This window comes from Sturnus vulgaris, chromosome 1, assembly GCF_052056855.1.
Source record: "Sturnus vulgaris isolate bStuVul1 chromosome 1, bStuVul1.hap1, whole genome shotgun sequence".
NCBI classification, from domain to species: Eukaryota; Metazoa; Chordata; class Aves; order Passeriformes; family Sturnidae; genus Sturnus; species Sturnus vulgaris.
This window is the reverse complement of record NC_142243.1, coordinates 102,790,572-102,810,422: the sequence shown is the minus strand read 5'-3', so window position 1 is coordinate 102,810,422 and position 19,851 is coordinate 102,790,572. Positions and strand designations below refer to the sequence as shown.

The window sequence follows — 19,851 nt, the reverse complement described above, 5'->3', positions numbered from 1 at the left end:
ATGCAAAGAAATTTGCAGTTCCGAGCCTTAACCTTGGAATAACAAAGGTCCTCACTAATCACTTTATTAAACCACACAGTAGCAGTTTTCTTACCGTGGCACCGTTCCAAAAAGTGGCTTCTGTTCAGCATTTCACTCCAGGTCACCAGCCACTGCAGTGCAATCCATGAGGAGATTTATGGACCTCAAAGTGGAACTCCTTAAAGAACAATGTGTTGTTAATCAGCAAGCCACTGAGTGAGCAAATGGGAAATGCTGAAGCTACAGAATCTCTTCTTTCTCTGGGATGTGAAAGCCTTGCTCAGTGCATCTTCAAGGATTTAATGGCCTCTCTCCTGAAGGTCTCTTTTTTTCTTTTTTTGTTTTCCAAAGCAATGCTAGTTAGTTATTTGGGATAGGGCTGGATGTAATTTCAAGGTGAAAGGTGGGCTGTTCAGCCCTGCAGTTTGAGACCACTGCACTGTGCTGATGGGCTCAGCTCCATCCCCATGGGACAGAGCTATGTTCTCAGCAACTGGATGTGGCAGCTTTCCTTTCTCTGCTTGAAGAGATTTACTTGTACATCTCTAATATTCAAAAAACTGGTCTCCCTGATGAACTGCTGAGTATGCTGGTGTCCTCTGCTTTTCTCTCATCCAGCATCCATCCTAAAGTATGCCAGAAATGGTGGAAAAGCTTTTACAGGGAGAATGAGTCCCAGCCACCATAGATAGATCACCAGATAGAATATGGGGTATGAAGAAAACAGAATCACTTAAGAAAGACAAAGGCATGAAATTTTTGTATTCTATAACCTCAGCTCTTGTGTAATGCAGTGTTCAGCATTTCAGCCTAGATTGTAGGTCTCTGGCTATGTAGGGAAACCCACATAGTTCCTCTGTAGCAGACAGGAGACTTATGCACCATGAAGTAGGTATTAGAGAAAGAAAAGAGGAAGGAAAAAAAGGTCAAACAAAATCAAAGACAAGTTAAACAGATTCTTACTTGCACAGGCTACTGCTCCTCTGTAGGGAAGATGGATGCTTCTTCCAGTCAAGTTTGAAAAAGCATTGAAAACCCCAGCTGTCAGATGTGTGAGTTGAACAGAGGTATGGTTTGTTCAATAAATCCCAGCCGTTGGGACTGAGGAATATGCAGTGCTGTGGATCTCAAAAGAACCTGAATGTGAGATACATTTTACCTTGGCCTTCTCGCAGTGTCAGCAGTGTTTATTCCTGAGTGTGCAGAGAAGTAGGGCTTTAAATGTTCAGGAAACTCCACCAAAGAAATCTCAGGCTTGTTTAGGTTTCTGGATTTAGGTAGCAGCAGAGTAAGGATAAAACATATTTCAAAATAATGTAGCTAATCTCATTTAGATACCCTCATTCTGTTTTTCTAATCCAGTCCAAAGCTCCAGATTCCATTTCTGTCTTAAAAGAGAGGAGTGCACTGTAATTGCATAAGTATGAGATGTCCAAACAGTGTAAGTGAAATAATGTGTAAGAAATAGACAGCATTTTATCCAGCTGAAAAATTCAAAACTGAGCATGAATACTTCCCTGCTGAAATAGGAAAAGATTTTGCAGCTGTGCTAAATCATGCCCAAGATAACAATTTTCTGCATGTATTTGGGAAGTGAATACTGACACAGTGATACTCCTAGCAAAGAGAAGAAAAAAAAATAGTGATGGAAATTGTGATGATGATGGTGATGACAGTGGACTTACCTCCAAACGCCAGAAAACATGGAATTAGGACTGGTACAAAGAAGATATGAGATACAGAAATCCAAACATATTTAACATTGTCTTCAGCTATTTACAAGTTAATCCACTTTTAACAAGCAAGAAAGTACTATAATTTTTACTGATATTCTTTTCACTTGCACAGTATTAAATATATCATATGTACGTGTTACTATAATGTGATATCCAGATCAATTGCATTCTTGATACAAGTTTGAGATGTATGTCAGAGGTGTTTGAGTCTGTGTTCTGTAACAGGGAGATGAAACTCAGTGGACATAAAAGAGCTAGAAAGCCTGTGGAATCTTGCTCTATGAGTTAAAATACCTTGAGATTTCTGTGAATCTATCTTGCCTTTCTAATGGAAGACACATTTTGACCTACTGAAGTATATTTCTTGTGTGCCTACAACAAGTAGTTCCAGGGAAACTGCACCTGGCTTTCAATGCTGTATGCTTCCAAAAGTGCCAGGACACTTTGGTCTTTCTCAGAGTCTGCATTTTTCTGTAATTAGATAATTGAAAGCAAGATATGGAAGTGAAGAACTGAAGTTACAGGCCCATCAGATAGTAGTGAGAAATTTATCAAACAGTACATTTTACCTCATTTTATAGAATCATAGGATATGCTGAGCTGGAAGGGACCCATCAAGATAATCAAGTCCAACCCCTGGTCCTGCACAGGAAACCACAATAGTCACACCATGTGTCTGAGAGCATTGTCCAAACACTTCTTGAACTTTGTCAGGCTGGTGCTGTGACTGCTTCCCTGGGGAGCCTGCTCCAGTGCCCAGCCACTCTCTGGGTGAAAAACTTTCCTGCTATCCAATCTAAACCTTCCCTGACTTAGCTTTATGCCATTCTCTTGAATTTTGCCACCAGTCATGAGAGTGAAGAGATCAGTGCCTGCCCTGCTGCTTTCCCTTATGAGGAGCATTTGACAGGTTTTACTGCTCTCCACAGTAAACACTGAGAAAATACGTAAATACACACAACAGCAAACACACACTGACATGAAGTTTACACTGGCATTTGTTTGAAGTCTCACCCTTCAGTAGGATTATAAAATGAAGTGCAATGTGGTTAAATTCAGGTAGGAATAAAGTCACAGTTATGATCATATGTGTGCATGTGTTTGTCTATGTAAAAATCTGGCATGAGAAGAGTGGGATTGTTTGCAGGAAAGAATGAAGCTTTTTTGCTTAAAGGAGCAAATTTACAGGTTCTAATGGTCCCTCACATGCTGTGTGTGATAAACATTCAGCTTATATTTCCAGGAACAATAAAATTTCATGTACTACTGCTCAACATAGGAAATATTTTTACATATCTCCATGCCACTGACTCTCTTGTAAGTTAATCTCATCTCTCATCAATTTTTCACCAGCTTCACTCTGATGTTGATAAAGGAGATGGTTCCATCAAATACATCTTGTCAGGCGAAGGGGCAAGTTCCATTTTCATTATTGATGAGAACACGGGGGATATTCATGCTACAAAGAGGCTGGATCGAGAAGAGCAGGCCTACTACACGCTCCGAGCACAAGCACTAGATAGGCTGACTAATAAACCCGTGGAGCCAGAGTCTGAGTTCGTCATTAAGATTCAGGACATCAATGACAATGAGCCAAAATTTCTGGATGGTCCCTACACTGCTGGAGTTCCTGAGATGTCTCCTGTGGGTAAGTCCAAAATACACTGTTGGTGTTGTGGGAAATTTGTTCCTATTGCCTTTTTTAAAGTTTCATTATTTTTTACTGTTTCACACTAAGCTACTTAATTATCTATGAGGCACCTGCAACAGTTAGATATTTCAAGACTTAACTGGAAATAACATGCTAGATTAAGTATTTACCCTTTCAAGAATGTTGCAAAACTCAAATAGCTATGCAAGGATTCAGATAACCATTTTATGGTGTATTTCTCATTCCAGGGCCCAGAGGCTTTGTTTTATAATTCCCATTAACAATAATAATTTTCATACCTATGTTACGGTACTCAGAGGTTATAATTTATAATTTCATTCAGATAAGGTGCGTTCATAACAAACTCTTCAAATTCCTTCTAGTGAATATCATAATCTTTTTTGAAAGTTTTGCACATTTCAATAATAGTTTATTGGATATTTTTTCCTTACACCAAAATTTCTGGGGAATTTAGGCAAGCAGCAGGAACCGGGTACAACCTGAGATTGTTTAAAGTTCTACTGAAATCAGAGAAGAATGTGTTCAGACCTTTGTTGGAAATTAATTTCCTGAGTTTGAATTAGGGAAGAATTTCAAAATCAAATCCACTCTCTTTATTCTAAAGTGACCCAATGCTCGTCCATTGTCAGGTGCTGCTATTCTTCTGAAAGCTGACTCTTTCAGACCAGTTTAAGGCTTGGCCCAGATATGTTTGGGTAAATGTTGCTTTCAGATGAAATTATAAATGCAAGCACAAAAAAACTCAACCCAAACCAAACCAACCAACTAACCTAACAAACAAACACAATAAACAAACAAACAAAACAAAAAATGAACAAAAAAACCAAACCAAACAGACAAAAACCCCCAACTTTCTTTACTGCAATTATGTATATGGGCAGGTTCACTTCAGCTTAGGAGAGTTCTGTGGTGATTGAAATAAAGATTTTCTTTCCTTGACTGATTTTAAACCATATTAAAATGTGGTACTCTTACAGTAAGGCTGTGCATAAAATTTGCTACAGTTTCCTCAGTATGATCTCCCGTGGTTTTGAATGTTAAACAATGCATCTAAATTGGAGTTAGAAAGAGAAAAATAATCTTCCCTACCTAAGTACCCTGCAGCAATCAGTAGCAAACATTGCTTATATATTTGAAACTCAGTTTTGGAGTCAATAGAAGATAAGTAAAACATTGCTAATGAGCTTTCTATACATTTATTTTACTAAGCAGTGAGCATAGACTATATTTCTCATTGGTACTTGGCATTTCCTCATTGTCACTCAAGCACTATGTGGATGACTGAAGAGGCAATATTAGCCTTGGAAGAAAGACAGACACCACAGCTTTTGCAGAGTAACAGAGAGGAGATGAAGTTGTGATATATTGCTGGGAACTTTTTTATTCTGAACTTTGAAAACTTCTAGATAACAGATAATCTAAGACTGGAAAACCTAAATAATCCACTTCAAAAATATGTTGTGTTGAAATACATCTCTTTATTCCTTGATTAAGTTGCCCTTTTATTTTAGAATAAGATTATTTATTTAAGTAAGATGTAACATGAAGCAACTATAAGATATTTTTTTTCACTTTTGTCTTATGACCTGAAAAGAAATTATCTCCATATTTCAGTTTTGCATTTATCACCTCTGTCTTTTCTTGCACTGACATTTTGATGTACAGACAACTACTACAGATATATGAGGTTTGCCTACATATACAAATCCATGCCTCTACTCCTTCCTATGCTCCATTTGTTCCAAAAATGTATTGGAAATCAATCTATGGGGAGTGCACTGTGTGCAGTGGAGAATATACGGACTATTTTTCAAAACGAGCTGCTTTGCATATTTTGTTGAATCTTTACATTATAAAGGAGTAAAAGAAATTCTCTCTCATATGGACCATACAACAAATGAATTTTAAATTCAGGTGAAGTATTATGCAAAATTATTAACAGAGACTTGTGCACTCTCTGAGATTTGTGTCAACTAAGGGTGGTTTCACATTCATGAACTTCCTGAAACTTCACATTTTAAACATCTTCATGGTTAGTATCACACACCTACCAAATACTGCATTGTTACAGAGTTAAGGATTACCATGAAATTCCTTTGTCACACTTTCTTGCATTTTGTCTAACATAGTTACAGCAATTCATACTTTATTCATATAACATAATTTTTAATTAATCACCTAGAGCATCCATGAAATATTAAGGAGATACAAAGTATCTCTCTCCTATTTTGTTTAAAATTATATCCATGACAAGTATTTTTAATTGGATATTACAGGAAATGAAAGAGATCACAGGATTATAAACCCAAATTAACTATAAAGCTAGGAAAACTATAACCTTTAACCTACAGGCTGGTTATGCAAGTATAATATTTCTGCATTTTATTTGACAAATATTTTTGGACATTATCTAAGGCTAATTGAAGTCAATCTCTTCTTTTATTTGAAATGACTTCAGGTCAGGTTCAAATTATATTTGGGTCAGGCCCAATTATATTGATTATCCTGAACAGAGTAAATATCTTGATGGCTTGTAAATCTGTTAATGACAAAACTCCCAAAATACGGCTTATCTGAAAATCATAAGGATTTATTTGTCGTATTTTTTTTTTTAAGTGTGTCTGGTACTTAAAAAACTGAGCAGCATTATATTTCAAACAAAATGATACTGGTCTGTTTGAGTTATAGCCAAGGGAAGTAGGGGTGAGAATTCCAATGCCCAACATAGTTTTTGGTTTGTTTAATCTTCTCTGCTCTCCAGCCATATCAAGAACTTTGCTTGTTACCCAGCACAACAAATGTCTTTCTTACCATGTTTATTACCCCTGACTGAAATGGATAGAAATATCTATCTAGAATTATATAAAGAGATAGCAAAGGCACTGTATCAGGCTTAAATCTTTGATACAGTGTGTAGTGGGCTTTGAGAGCCTGCATGAAGTGTCTCTCTCCAAGCACGCCTCCTCTGCTTTCCTTTGTCTGACTTTGCTGCTTAGCTGGGACCATTCTTGAGATTTTTCCCCAAGTGAAGGCAACGTAATGAGGCTGTGGGAGGGGAGGGAGGAGGTGAAGAGGGTTCTGACTCTCCCCGTTCACACCCCTGGAGGGGAAAGGCTGTGGAGGCGTTGCTGCATCAGCTTTGGTTGAGACCCAGCAGTAGAAGCATAGAAATACCTGAAGGTACTGAGCAGAACCAGTCTGAATTGTTGTATGTAAGGATTATGCAGGAATTCTGGATAAGTTAATCGTAAAGGTGTTTAATGTTTTTAGCGACAGCTGATACCATGTAGAAACATGATGCCATCATGGAATTGTTTTGTGTGTTAGACATGGTACACATCATTAATTAATATGAATTAATACTTTTAATAACTGACTGCCTTGTTAACGTGGATAAAATTCAATTGATAAGAGTTTGTGCAGTTTCAAAATTAGGCATTTGTTAAATTAATCTAGTTTTAGAAACCAGTTTTCTTTTGAATGATTTCAGTGATATTAACCAAGTCACAAAATCATTTCTCATAAAACATTATTTAAAAATTTGCATAAAACATACTGCAAGTCACTTGTAAGCTTTCTAAAAAGCTCTATAGAGGTTTCTAAAATAATACACTTAGAGATTCAAAATGGATCCCTTCGAAGGATCTCTAACTCAAATTTCAGCAACCAGTTTAGCTTTTTATCTTCCTATCACAGAAAATGTCAGTCTCTGCAGTGTTTCAGGAACGTTGTTGAACCTTGACTTGGCTAAATTTAAGAACAAATAACATTCTAAATGTTATTTGTCGTCTCTGCAAATATCCTCCTGTCCTTTTACCCTAATATCAGTATAAACAGACTAAGTTCTAAAATTACTGTTATTTGGTAATCTCTACCAATATCTATTAAATATTATGTTACAAATTATCTTAAAGATTCTGGAAAATAAGACCAGAAATCTGTGCCAGTCACACAGAATTAAGTCTGTTGCTAGCTACTATAAAAAAAAAAGTGGAACACTTTGATAAACAGCACAGATTTTTTCTCAGTACTTGTTACAACTGATGAAAAAGTTTATGAAGTTGCTACATGTAGAATTCTTTTTAATTAACTGATATCCAAGCTTCGTTAAAAAAAATAACTCTAGAGAATGATGATTTTAAAGGAATCCAAATCTAAAAGAGAAAGCTATTTTTAAAATAAATAACACATATTTATTTTTTCAACCCATATAAAATACACAAATTGTAAATAATATTTTAAATTATAGTTGCGAAGCTGAAATTTATATTAAGTCACTAATGAAAGTTGGGTGTAGGGTCAATGTCCTGTCTACACTTAGACTCCAGGGCTCTGAACAATGGTGACTAAACAAGATTTTTTGGAACACTCATTTTGCTGGATGGAATAAAAGTGTGGTAGCATTTGTTGATAGTCCCTATTAGCTATAAGTCCTAATCTTGGATGCATGTATGACAGCTGACTGTCTCTGCTAGAGGGAAAGGCAAAGCATTCATGGATACAAGGAAAATAATTTCAGTGCAGGAGCACAAACACTTCTAAGATGATATGCTTGGGACTACAATGCAACTACACATTTCCCCTCACACTTTTAGATTTATTTACTTTCCGTAAGTATCCCCACAGCTTTATGTTTTGAGGTTTTTTTAAAGGGGAAGTAAGAATTTTAATTTGACATCAATCCATTGCAGAAAAATTAGGACAGCAAGGCATGGCAGTTATCATACTCCGAAGGAATTCCTGTTCTTCAAGAGCAATCTGCTTCTTCTGGAAAAATCTCTGGAAATCCTCAAATACAGATCTTTCTCTGCATTTTGTTTCCTTGGAACAGATTTCCTACACACAGGATTTTCACATAGTTAGAATACCTTCTGTTATCTTACATATTCTTAAAAAACTGTTGTGCAGAAATCTCCTTCTCAGCATGGGGCTTTAGAAGCTCATTTTTTTGGTGTGCAATTAGTAAAGAAATAATGACAATAGCATAGGTTTCAGATCTTTCCCCCACTGATGTTTAGAAGAAGTTAATTAGCACAGAGGGACTGGAAAAGTATCATTGTTTTTTAGTTACTGATTGCATTTAAATGGAATTACGCAGAAAGATTTGATGTTAGAATTTCTACTTACAAACCACCCTTTTCTGAAGTATTCATGCGTTTTAGGAGAGAGAAAATCAAATTCAGATAATGACTTTATTCATCTCCTGGAATGTAGAGGGTTTGTTTGCTACATCAATAGGTTTTTACACCAAACAAGCACTTCTAAACTTGCGGCATTTCAAAAATGTCTGTGCTGAGATTGCAGAGCTTGTAATTTCTTTGATCTTGTATTGGTCTGGGGCCCTTGAAAGCAGCAAGAGCAGGGGGCAAAGGCATAACTGTGTGTGAGGTTTATAGGCACTTTTGCCAATATTTGCAGACATTGTAAGCTTCATTGGCAGGGCTTAGTGACTTTGTAAATGTGGCAAGCCTAGCTTGCACAAAGAACACAGGATGTCAAACAGTCATTATGATACCCTTGTTCTCAAAATCTGGATAGACTTTGGCAAGTTTAAAATAGGTCCCTGTATGAAATTACATTATAGAGTAATCTGTAAAATCAGTTTGACATACTGAATCAAAGCTCTTAGTTACTGGTGAACAGAAAATGGATGTATTTTAAGTCCCACAACTGATAAATGACTTGATGGATTATCTACCAATTTTCTTTTTAAAATTTCCATCTACTTAATAGTTGCATGTGAAATTTCAGGTTGGGAAGAACCTTTTCCCTGAACAAAAATATTAGACAGGTCACAAGAGAGAAAAATTGCATTTAAATAGAATTGCAACCATACTACTTTGTCATGGAAACTTCAGGAATAGAGATCAGGAATGTGGGCTAACTAGGCCATAACCTGAATAAATTTATCTTACAAATGATAATTTCTGGTCAGAATTCTTTCAAGCAAGACCCATGCTTTGTTCCATTTTATGGAGGGCTGCACTTAATCTTCTCTTCAAACTTTCAGCCTAGTCCCAGGCTCCATTTATGATGTTCTACTTAACTGAGAATGGAAAAGATGAGGAAAATAGATGGGAGATATACTATATAAGATCAAAAGAATTTCAGAACTTTCTCCTTTTTCCTGAAAATTCCAAGTAAAACTGACCAGAATATTATTTAAGTAAACCCTGGACACTTGCTTTTGCAGATTGTTCTTACAAAGTGATTTCAAGACTTGCTTGTCTCATTTTCTCAGTTCAAAAACATGTCCTTTCAGAAAATGAGCACTGTGTTTAACAAATGCTTTTCTCTAATCATGTGTCTAAATAAAGTCTATGAATCAGTCTGATATTCTCTTGAAGACCTTTACTGGGCATCTGTCAAATTGCTACAATATTAATTTGCAATCTCACCTCCAAATGGGTCCCTGGGCTGTTCAATGGAAGGTCTGAATGTTCCAGACAATCTGTCAGTGAGAAAAAGTAATCTTTTCTGTCTATCAAAGGATGGTGACCATGGCCAAGGCCCTGGCCCCTGAGTGTTCTTTTTATTCTGCTCTCAGCATACACCATGAAAGCTGTTGTCTAAGACAAAACAAATGGGAGCTGACATGGAGAACATAATGAATAAGAGCTGGATGTAGAATGAGGTCCTCACAAAATATAACCTCTTGTTAACCAGCTAGAAATTTTGCTTTCTTATTCCTATCAACATAGAAAGATTTTTTGCTCAAAGAATCTTTATGCAATAGATTACCACAATTGATAATGCAGATATATTGAAGGAAATCAGTATTGTAGACTATTGAAGAAATTACTGGTTTTTAAAGGAATTTACAGACAGCTTTCACCAGGTTTTCTCTGAGCTAAGAAAGAAACTCTTCAGCCATCTCTTTATGAAGTAAATAATTTTATAGGCTAACAATCATTTTGTGTACATTCATCAGAATTTGTAATATATATATATGTATGTATGGTTGAATTTCTAATGAGTCATTACAATTTCAGCATGCAGACTTCTCTTAAAAGGAAAACTACTACTACTGCATTTCATACTCAAACAGACTTCATGCTTCACCATCATTATACAGAAATTTTGCTGACATGTCCTTCACCAAGCAAGGGCAGAGATGGAGAGGAGGAGCTAATGAGTGACATGTTTTTTTCCTGCTGTGAGTCAATGCCTGTGGCTATTTGGGAAGATGGAATTCTGTAATAGCTAATACTACTAGTTTAGAAATAGAACCTGATACACTAAGCAGAGTCAGCATGGAAATGATGAACAGTTGAGAAAAAGCCACCTCATATCTGTTCCAGATATGTACTGGCACAGCATATTGAGTAAGTGTAGCTCAGATTTTTCTATCTTTCATGTGCAATAGTCCCTCAAACATTTTGCAGGTACCTCTGTGGTTCAAGTGACAGCCACTGATGCGGATGATCCTACTTACGGCAACAGTGCTCGAGTGGTTTACAGCATATTGCAAGGACAGCCGTACTTCTCTGTGGAGCCCAAAACAGGTAAATTTACATAAACCCTTCACAGTAATGCTGAGAAAAAGAGGAAAATGTGCATTAATACGTGCTAGGAACTTATTAATATGACCTCTTGGTTAATTTAATACATTTGAGTTTTGTCAAATTTTAATCTTATTCTTTAGAATAGATTATGAAAGCCACACATATGAGCTATGTAATAAATAAACCTTGCTGGAATAGAATTTATTGTCTTTTCAATCCACCAGCTGCTTGATCTGCTGCCTGTTTTCATCTCTCTTATCAGTGAAAATTTCAAAATTCATTGAACATTTTTTTCAGATTTCAGAAATACCTAAATGTCACATAGCCAGGTTCCATAAGAATAGATTTAAGGCACAATTACTCTCCATTCTACTTTTCAAACTAAAGTTTTGTTGTGGGAAATGAATCCCTTCTTTATTAATTTGAAGACGAAAACACTGTGCTTCTTCTGCTTACCAGATATAATATTTTGCTGCCACTTTGAAAGTATATTACTGGTGAAGCTTTGTTTTTACAATTTTCTTGAAATTTTGTGAATAATTTTAAGCCATAACCAAATGCAAACTTTAATCCTCTGCTGGTCTAATAAATGTTGCCCATTCTGCTGTATCATAACATAACACAGAAAAGTAGGTTCTTGCTCTGCTCATTTCAGTTTAGTGCTTGAGTCTTCTCTTATGCCTACAAGGAGAAGAGTTATAATCTTTATTTTGGATATAACCAAGCTGAGACAAAAGAGAAGAAAAATATTTACCCTTTTTATCTTAAACAACTTGTGATGCAATCAGACCTGAATCCCAATGTTGTGACCAAAATGTCATACTCTATTTTGCAACATCTAAATTTTCAGAAATAATACTATAATTTTCTTCATATTACAAAAGATCCATGCTCAGCAGGGATATATAGCACTGTCCTTTTCTCTCCAAAGAGAATGATTTATAGTGGTTTTCTGTCTGTTTCTCCCTCTCCATGTTTGTTTACGTACTATGTATATTGTGATAATGTCTGCAGACATCCCTTGAACAATAATATGGTAGTTTCTGCTAAATAAATATCTTGAAGAATTCTGACTGAAATGTTTGCATACATTTTCATTTCTTTGATACTCAAATTTTCTGTGTGCATGACAGTTTGCTTCCAAATGATTGGGTAACTTTGCCTGGTAATTTAACTATGACAGAAAAACAAGCATGCTAAGAAAAGCAAGGTAGAAACAATAGCAGTATTAAATTATATATTAATGGTATTTTACATGTCTTGTAAAATGGATGAAATAGTGCCAGGCAGTCTGTTTGTGAAGTAAGTGTTTCAAACCAGAGGTGATTAATGCCAAGTCCAACATTCATAAGGGAAAAAAGAAATAAAACTCTAAGCAAACATTCAACAAATAGCATATGAAGAGATATGTGTCCCAATGTGCCTCTTCTTTATTTAGTCTGTTTATGTTTCTTTTACTGCTGACACTAAGTGCTGGAGGAGCAAACGGCTGCCTCTCTGGAAATCAGGGTTAGCAGCTGTACTATGTACTGAGCATGAAATATTCATAAAATCATCATATTTTGAGAAGGCATATTTATTTTTTGATGTATATCAGCATAGCTGAAAGGATGAAACATGGAATTTTGTTCTAGTTTTCATTTCGTGTCAATTAATTACAAATTAATTAATTAACTATGCCAATCAGGAAACAGACATAACAAAAACTGCTTCAGATATTTAAGTATTTCATTAATAAATTTTAAAAATCGCTTAATTATGCCAATGATTTAGAAATGGATATTGGTAAACCCAATATATAGCAAAATAAGACAATTTCATATATCAGCAAAGTATGGCTTGTTATCAATATTGGTAAGAGTTAATGTCTTGGATGTGTATTCAAAAGATATTGAAATTAATCTTGACATTAGAATTTTAAAAATTAATGCAGAATATTCTGTTCTTTGTAGCTTTAAAAGAGTGGGAAAGCAAATACAGAAGTGTGGCCTAATGGCACAAAAGGAAAGACACTCACACTCTAAGGAATCAAGCATAAAAAGAACCACTTTATTTACATTTCATGGCTATTTATAGAATTCCAACAATGACCATGGATTGGCCAGTGAGAGTAATACCTCCTGACCCCGTAGGTCCCATCAACAGTCCATCAGTTCTCTCTTCCTCCAAAGAGGAATGCAAAACAATCATTATTTACAAGAAAGAGTGTGAGGAACTGTAAAAAGAATCTGTCAGCAATCAGAAGGCTGAAACACAAGGCAACATAGAAGATTATATATCCAGGGAAAGAAGTATTACCCAAAATATTATGAAGACTAGTTCAGGGAGAAGATACTTGAAAAACACAATCATGTACAGCATTACCCAGTGAATCTAGTACTAAATAAAAATTGGTGGGTTTGGTGACTATTTAAAATAAGCTTACAGTATGTCCATGCACCTTCTGGTCAAAATCTGTTATATTAATGTTGGAATTAATTCATTCCACTCTTGCTGCAATCACTGATGGGCTGTTACCTTTCAAAGGCAAACTCAGCTTTCACAGGAGCCTTTTTTTGCCAGCACAATCCTTGACACCTTGTGTTTCTGCAGGTGTTATCAAGACTGCCCTTCCGAATATGGACAGAGAAGCCAAGGACCAGTACCTCTTAGTTATCCAGGCAAAGGACATGGTTGGGCAGAATGGGGGGTTGTCAGGGACTACATCTGTCACTGTCACCCTGACTGATGTTAATGACAACCCACCCCGCTTTCCACGCAGTAAGTTACTTTGTAAATAAGTGACTGGTAATATTATTCCAAAACATTGCTATTTTCTTTGCACACTGCTATTTCTAAACAAAAAAGTTCTTACTTTCCATGTTAAGTACTTTGTTAAACACTGACTACAAGATTATTATTTATTATTATTGTCATTATTATTTTTATTTTTATTATTATTATTATTATTATTATTATTATTATTATTATTATTAAGTAAACACTGTTTTTCTTTGCCTCATGCATACCAGATGAAGTGGTGTACAGCAGCAGAGACATTTATTAATATATTTTACTTCCTCTCTATGAATAAATAGACAAAATTATCCTAATAGATATTTAGGTCTTGCCAGTTAGACTTCAGGATTCTTTAATTTGATCGTTAATCCTTCATGTTCGTTTGGCATTGTCACATGCTTACAGTGTTTTCTAAAGAGTTAATCATAAAAGAACTGGGAAGTTACCTTCCCTTCATTTGATTTATTTGACCAAAGTTGCTCTCCTCCTAACCCAAAGAAAGGAGCACATAATTATATGCTCAAACCAGAAGAGCTCAGTTTTTTCATAGCTTTTTTTTTTGAGTGCTTTTTTCTTAATTAAAACAAAACAAAACAAAACAAAACCAAAAAACATCAAGTGGTAACATAGAATTAAAGTAACGTGAATGATACATTCATGGTGGCTCCAGCCTCACCTCCAACGATGGAAAATATAGATCTGTACCTAATAGGTTTTCTGTTATTTCAAACAATAAACAATAAAATAACAATAGAATAATTGAAGTTATTTTTGAAGGTGAGAGTGTTATTGGCTACAGAATGCACTCTGATACCCTTTTGACAGCATATGTATCATTTGGTGCTTGAATAGAAAAAGCTAGAATTCTCAAGATGGTGCACTTGCTGTTAAAGAAATTAATATATATATTAATTTCTAGTGATATTCAGATTGTGATCTGCCTAATCAAGATATAATTCTATAGAATAGTAAGTTTTTATATTGATATTATTTACTTACTTGCTTTTCTTTCCTCTTTTCTGGGAGACAAAGTAAACGGTCTGTATTATCAGGGACTCACATCATGATTTGTATTTAAGTTTGGAAATTTTTTTTTTGCATCTTTGCCTTATATACTCTTGTCATATGAAAATGTTATGCCTGTTGCATATATGACACTTATATGTATATGTTATGCTTGTCTATCACAAAGAAAACCTAGAAAAAAGGAAAATTCTATTTCAAAACAAGAATATAGTCTTGTACCCTGAGTAAATGTTCAGGCACACTTCCTTTAAAGGAAGGTAGATTTAAGAATGCTAGATTTCTTTATTTTTAGATTTCTAATTTTTTTCTTTCAGTCCCAGAAGACTATGAATTCATTACATTTTTAAATTTTGCAGGATCATATCAGTATAATGTCCCAGAGTCTTTGCCAGTGGCTTCTGTGGTGGCTAGAATAAAAGCTGCAGATGCAGATGTTGGACCAAATGCTGAAATGGAGTACAAAATTGTGGATGGTGATGGTTTGGGAGTATTCAAAATTTCTGTTGACAAAGACACCCAGGAGGGAATCATAACTATTCAGAAGGTGAGTCTGATTTTAGCCATTGATTCTGTTTGGAACTCTTCAAGATGGGGGCAGGTAATGAGAGTATGAGCTTTTGTTTCTAAGAGCCTTGTCTGCTGTAAATGTTTCCATTGGCATATTTCATCTTGACTTCACTGTGTGATTTTAAGATTTTTAAAGATTTATGTTGAAAAATATTCTGCGTTTTCTTTGACAAGACCTGTATTTTTGTGAGGAGGATGCTTTAAAGCACTGCTTTTGAATGGGAATCTAAACTTTAGTCTTTGTCTTTATATTAAATAGTAGAAAGTGTGAAAATATATCTTGCGGCAAAAAATGGAACCTCCAAATAAAAAATGGATCCTGAAATGAATTTTAAAAATAATTATCTAAATGTCTTTGGCTGAGGTGGTACTTTTCAGAAAGCACACATTATTAATTTAAAACTATGTGAAGTAAAAGTAGTAGGTTTACAAGAACATGTATTATTAAAAAATATTATTTCAAAAATCCCTGAAAATTTTAAATAATAAATAGTTTTCTACATGTGCAGTTAGAAAATATTATGAACTTGAAAAATCATGCTGATGTAAAATTATTAAAACTGATCTTTCTTATATTGCTGCAACACATTTTTAGACTACCCTTTTAAAAAGTTAAAATGTGCTGAAATATTTTTCAAGAAAATTTAATTTTTTTGAACGGAACAAGAAATACAACACCTTAGAAAAATCTCTCAAATAATTTCCTACCTTTAATGTGTGAATGCTTGGCAAGGTCCCTGTGACCTTTGTTATGATAAGGATGGTATTTCACAGCCTGGGGTTCCCACCCAGAGCTCAACCTGTAGCTCCCACTGCAGCTGCTTACCCAGCTACCTACACTGAATGGATTCCTCAACAATTTAATATCCTTGAAATCTGGGAATGACTTGGCATTTTGGAAGAAATGTAGCTATGTTTCCAAACAAGGACTAATGTTTGTACTTAATATTATTCCATAACAGACTTTTCTTCCCTATATATTCTTTAATCTTTGTAAACTTCACCTATTGGTTGGGGGGCTTTTTTGTCTTGGGTTTTTCCCCTTCTCTGGTGTATCAATTTCTTCTTCAAGCAATGCAAAGCTTCAGTTATATTTCTCCTTTGAAAGAAATTAAGACTTCAAGATGTTGCAAAGCAATGGGCTACTTCTCTGATGCCCTTAACCCCTGTTGAGAGCTGGTAATCATCCATAGATGTCGCCACACATGAAGTATGTTCACCCTTGAAAGATCATAATATATGTAATGTGAATCATCTTTTTTCAAGGCAAAAACCGCCCATCTTAAGCTTCTTGCAAAATGTGATTCTTCTTAGCACGTTTGAAATACAAGTGATGAAAAGTTAGTAGTTTTTTTGTTCAACAGCCAAATTCAATGTGTCTCCTTCAGTTTGCTCATTTAAAGTTTTTGGGCAAGGATTTGGGAGAAATGTGCCTATCCTAGAGGGAGAACATTTAGCAGTACTGCAATGAGCAACACTGAATCAGTCAGGGTCTTCAGTGATGTAATATCTGGTGAGGTAATTTTGAATTTTTTAGTATGATTTTTGTTATGACATGGTATTTGTTCCTGGAGTATCCTGATTTCAGTGCTATACAGTGGAACAAATAATTGACATTTGTTATTTCTACAGTCATTTTAGCTAGGGAGCTGTGATGCCTGGAAAGGTTGACCTAGAATAGAGACTAAACAGACTAAATCCCAAGGCATCTTGGACTAGAACTGGACTTTTCACTACTAAATATTTGTCCAGAGAAGTGCTCTTTGAAATAGCGTTTGGATTACTTTGAAAGGGCACAAATTGTTGATTCGATCAAATGGACGAATCTGTTAATAATTTTTATACCTACATACTGCTATATTTTGGCATAAGAATTCAGACATCTTTCTCTGCAGCGTTAGACCTTTTCTCTAATTTTCCTACTATTTTTGACTTATTTTCCTCTGTGTAGTAGATAGTCCTTCGCTCGTGCCAGATGCCCACTAAGCCAGTCTTTCACCCCCTCTTCAGTGGGACAGTGTGAGGAAATAAGATGGAGAAAACCTTGTGGTTCAAGATAAGAGTGTTTTACGAAAACAAAACTGAAGGTCACATGCATGCCAAGCAAAGCGGAAAACCACAAGATCTTATTCACTGTGGAGATGCCCAGCCACTTCCTGGGAAGTAGGGCTTCAGTTCAAGTAGCAATTGCTTCAGCAGGGAAAGGTTGTAAATAATGAATGCCCACTCCCCCACTCTGTCCCCCTGCCTTTCTGTTAGGTTTTATATCTGAGAAGATGCCCTATGGTGTGGAATATCTCTTTGGTCAGTTTGGGTCCACTGTTCTGGCTGTGTCTCCTCCCAAGATCTTGCCCATCTGTGTGGGAAATATTGGAGAGACAGCACTGATGCTGTGCCAGTACTGCTTGGCAGTAGCCAAAAAACTGGCATGTTGTCAATAGCTTTCCAGCTAGCAATGCAAAGCACAGCACTGGTCTGCTGTGGGGAAAATTGACTGCTCTTCACCCAAACTTGACATACTCTGGCATACCCAAAGGTGATTCCCCATGCTGAGGGCCACCTCCCAAACCTCAGGATGTCCTTAGCTTTTCATTTTGACTCCAGGGGACCTTGTGCTTTGCCCGTGCTGGAAGACCCTCCCTGCCAGCCCTGTACAGAACATCGTCTAGGATAGAAGTGAGGAACTGGAGATCAGTGCCTTTCAGGCCACTACTGTCTTCTGGACAATAAATTGAATTAAAATCATTAATAACTGTGTATGCAGGTTAAGCAGGTTTCAACCTCTGAGTCTTACCTGCCAGATCCCCATGGAGTCAAGTTATCCCTGCATGATAATGTTTGCTTGTTAGTAAGAAATCAGGGAAGACATTAAGTTTGTAGCCTGGATTCTGCCTAAAAGTTTTACTGTCCAGTACATGATGTTCTGTACTCCTCTGAGTGCAATTACCTTCCTCCTTTTCATGCCCTAAAATCAGCTGAGGTATTGAGAAATAGCTCAGCCTCAAAATGCATGCCTATCCTTTTCAAATTCTGATTATTGATATGCTCAGATGACATGTCTGGGTACACATCAGGCAGTAAAATGCCAAGGCAAAGACTTATGAAAAGGCACGTTTTGGTTCTAAATGCAAATTAGTGCTTTAGTTTTGCATACTTCTACTGCAATTGTACATAAAGCTCAGCAGGCTGGGCACGAAAATCACCGTCAGTAGCTCTGAGCAGCTGAAGGCACTTCTCCATTCATTTTTGTGCTGGGTGTTGCTGGAGAAAGTTTGGCACCTGTTTATCCGACTTCCTCACACAAGCTGAGGATTTTACATTCTGTTTTAGAAGGATAACCACTTCAAGAGAATTTTGAAAGTTGACTTCTTTACTCAAAACTAACACTTCTTTTAACACATAAGTATAATTAAGTTGTAAAAAAGAGAGTTTTTGTAAGCAAGTAAACTGTAGGAAGTGAGATTTAAGAATTCACAGTGTAAAGACAGATTTTTATGCCTTTTTTTTTTTAAATTCCACAATTTCATTTTATAGAATATTACAAAGAGACCCAGGGATAAGCAAAAATTGCAGAAAAATGATCTGGTTTGAAACAGGGAGATATCAAATACCATGATATTAGAATGAGAAAAGTGTTACATGATTAGGTGTATCTCAAAATTAGTGGTGAATAGATTTGGGTGTGTTTAATTTTTTTGTTTTGGATTGTTTTCCATGCCTGTTTGAACATGTTTCCTCTCTGTACCCAGCAACAAAGGTACTTCAAAACATCATGAGTCAGTGGAAAAAAAAAGTGGTTTTACTATTAATAGTGATATTCATTGAAATATATGGAGTGTATTCCTTACTTTATAACTCTTCTGCATTGCCATAAAGACAGATATCTCTCTGGCTTGCAGTTTATTCAGGATGGATTTTTCTCCTAACACTTTGAGAACAGTGCTGTTTTCTGAATAAGAGTGGTAGTTCTGCTCATAGTTCTTATAGCTATGGCAAGACTAGGAATTATGTGTTCCTGAACATGCTAGCACTGTTGCTACCTAGTGCCTAATGTCAGTGTTAATTAGCTACTAAACTAAACCTCAGCTCAAAATAATATTTTGGCAATAGCCTGGCACTCTTGTAATTACTCCCTTTACCATATGGAATCAGAGAAGGGAAGAATGCTTTCTCTGTGTTTGTTTCCACTTGGTCTTTGTCCTTTCAAAGAGTAAAGAGTAGGATTGCACTACCTTATGCAGCACAACTATGAAGCATGTGTGCTGTATCACTGTACAGTTTGTGCAGCCATATGGGCTTTCACATACTTGTCACACCTTATTTTATTTTATCCCAGTTAGGATATTTGAATCAAAATTAAATGAATGAGATAAGTAGTTCACAGATTCCAGGAAGTAGCTTAAGTTCGGTTGAAAAAAAAAAAAAAATCACCCCCCACCAAAAAATAACCCAAACCAAAATAAACCGATAGAACAAAAATAAAGAAACTCCCTCCCCCTGAAAAATTTTAAAATATTTGGGACAAGGACTAATTTCGTTCATGAAT

General features: G+C 35.8%; 1 protein-coding gene across 2 annotated transcripts in view; it reads left to right on the top strand.

Moving 5' to 3' along the window:
- Positions 1-19,851, top strand: part of CDH7 (cadherin 7) — a 92,342-nt gene that overhangs the window by 36,993 nt on the left and 35,498 nt on the right. For both annotated transcript variants that reach the window (XM_014870889.2, XM_088172737.1), the window contains exons 3-6: positions 3,111-3,405; positions 10,815-10,934; positions 13,527-13,694; positions 15,095-15,282. In XM_014870889.2, coding sequence (XP_014726375.1) covers positions 3,111-3,405; positions 10,815-10,934; positions 13,527-13,694; positions 15,095-15,282 — 771 coding nt within the window. The remainder of the gene's footprint in view (positions 1-3,110; positions 3,406-10,814; positions 10,935-13,526; positions 13,695-15,094; positions 15,283-19,851) is intronic.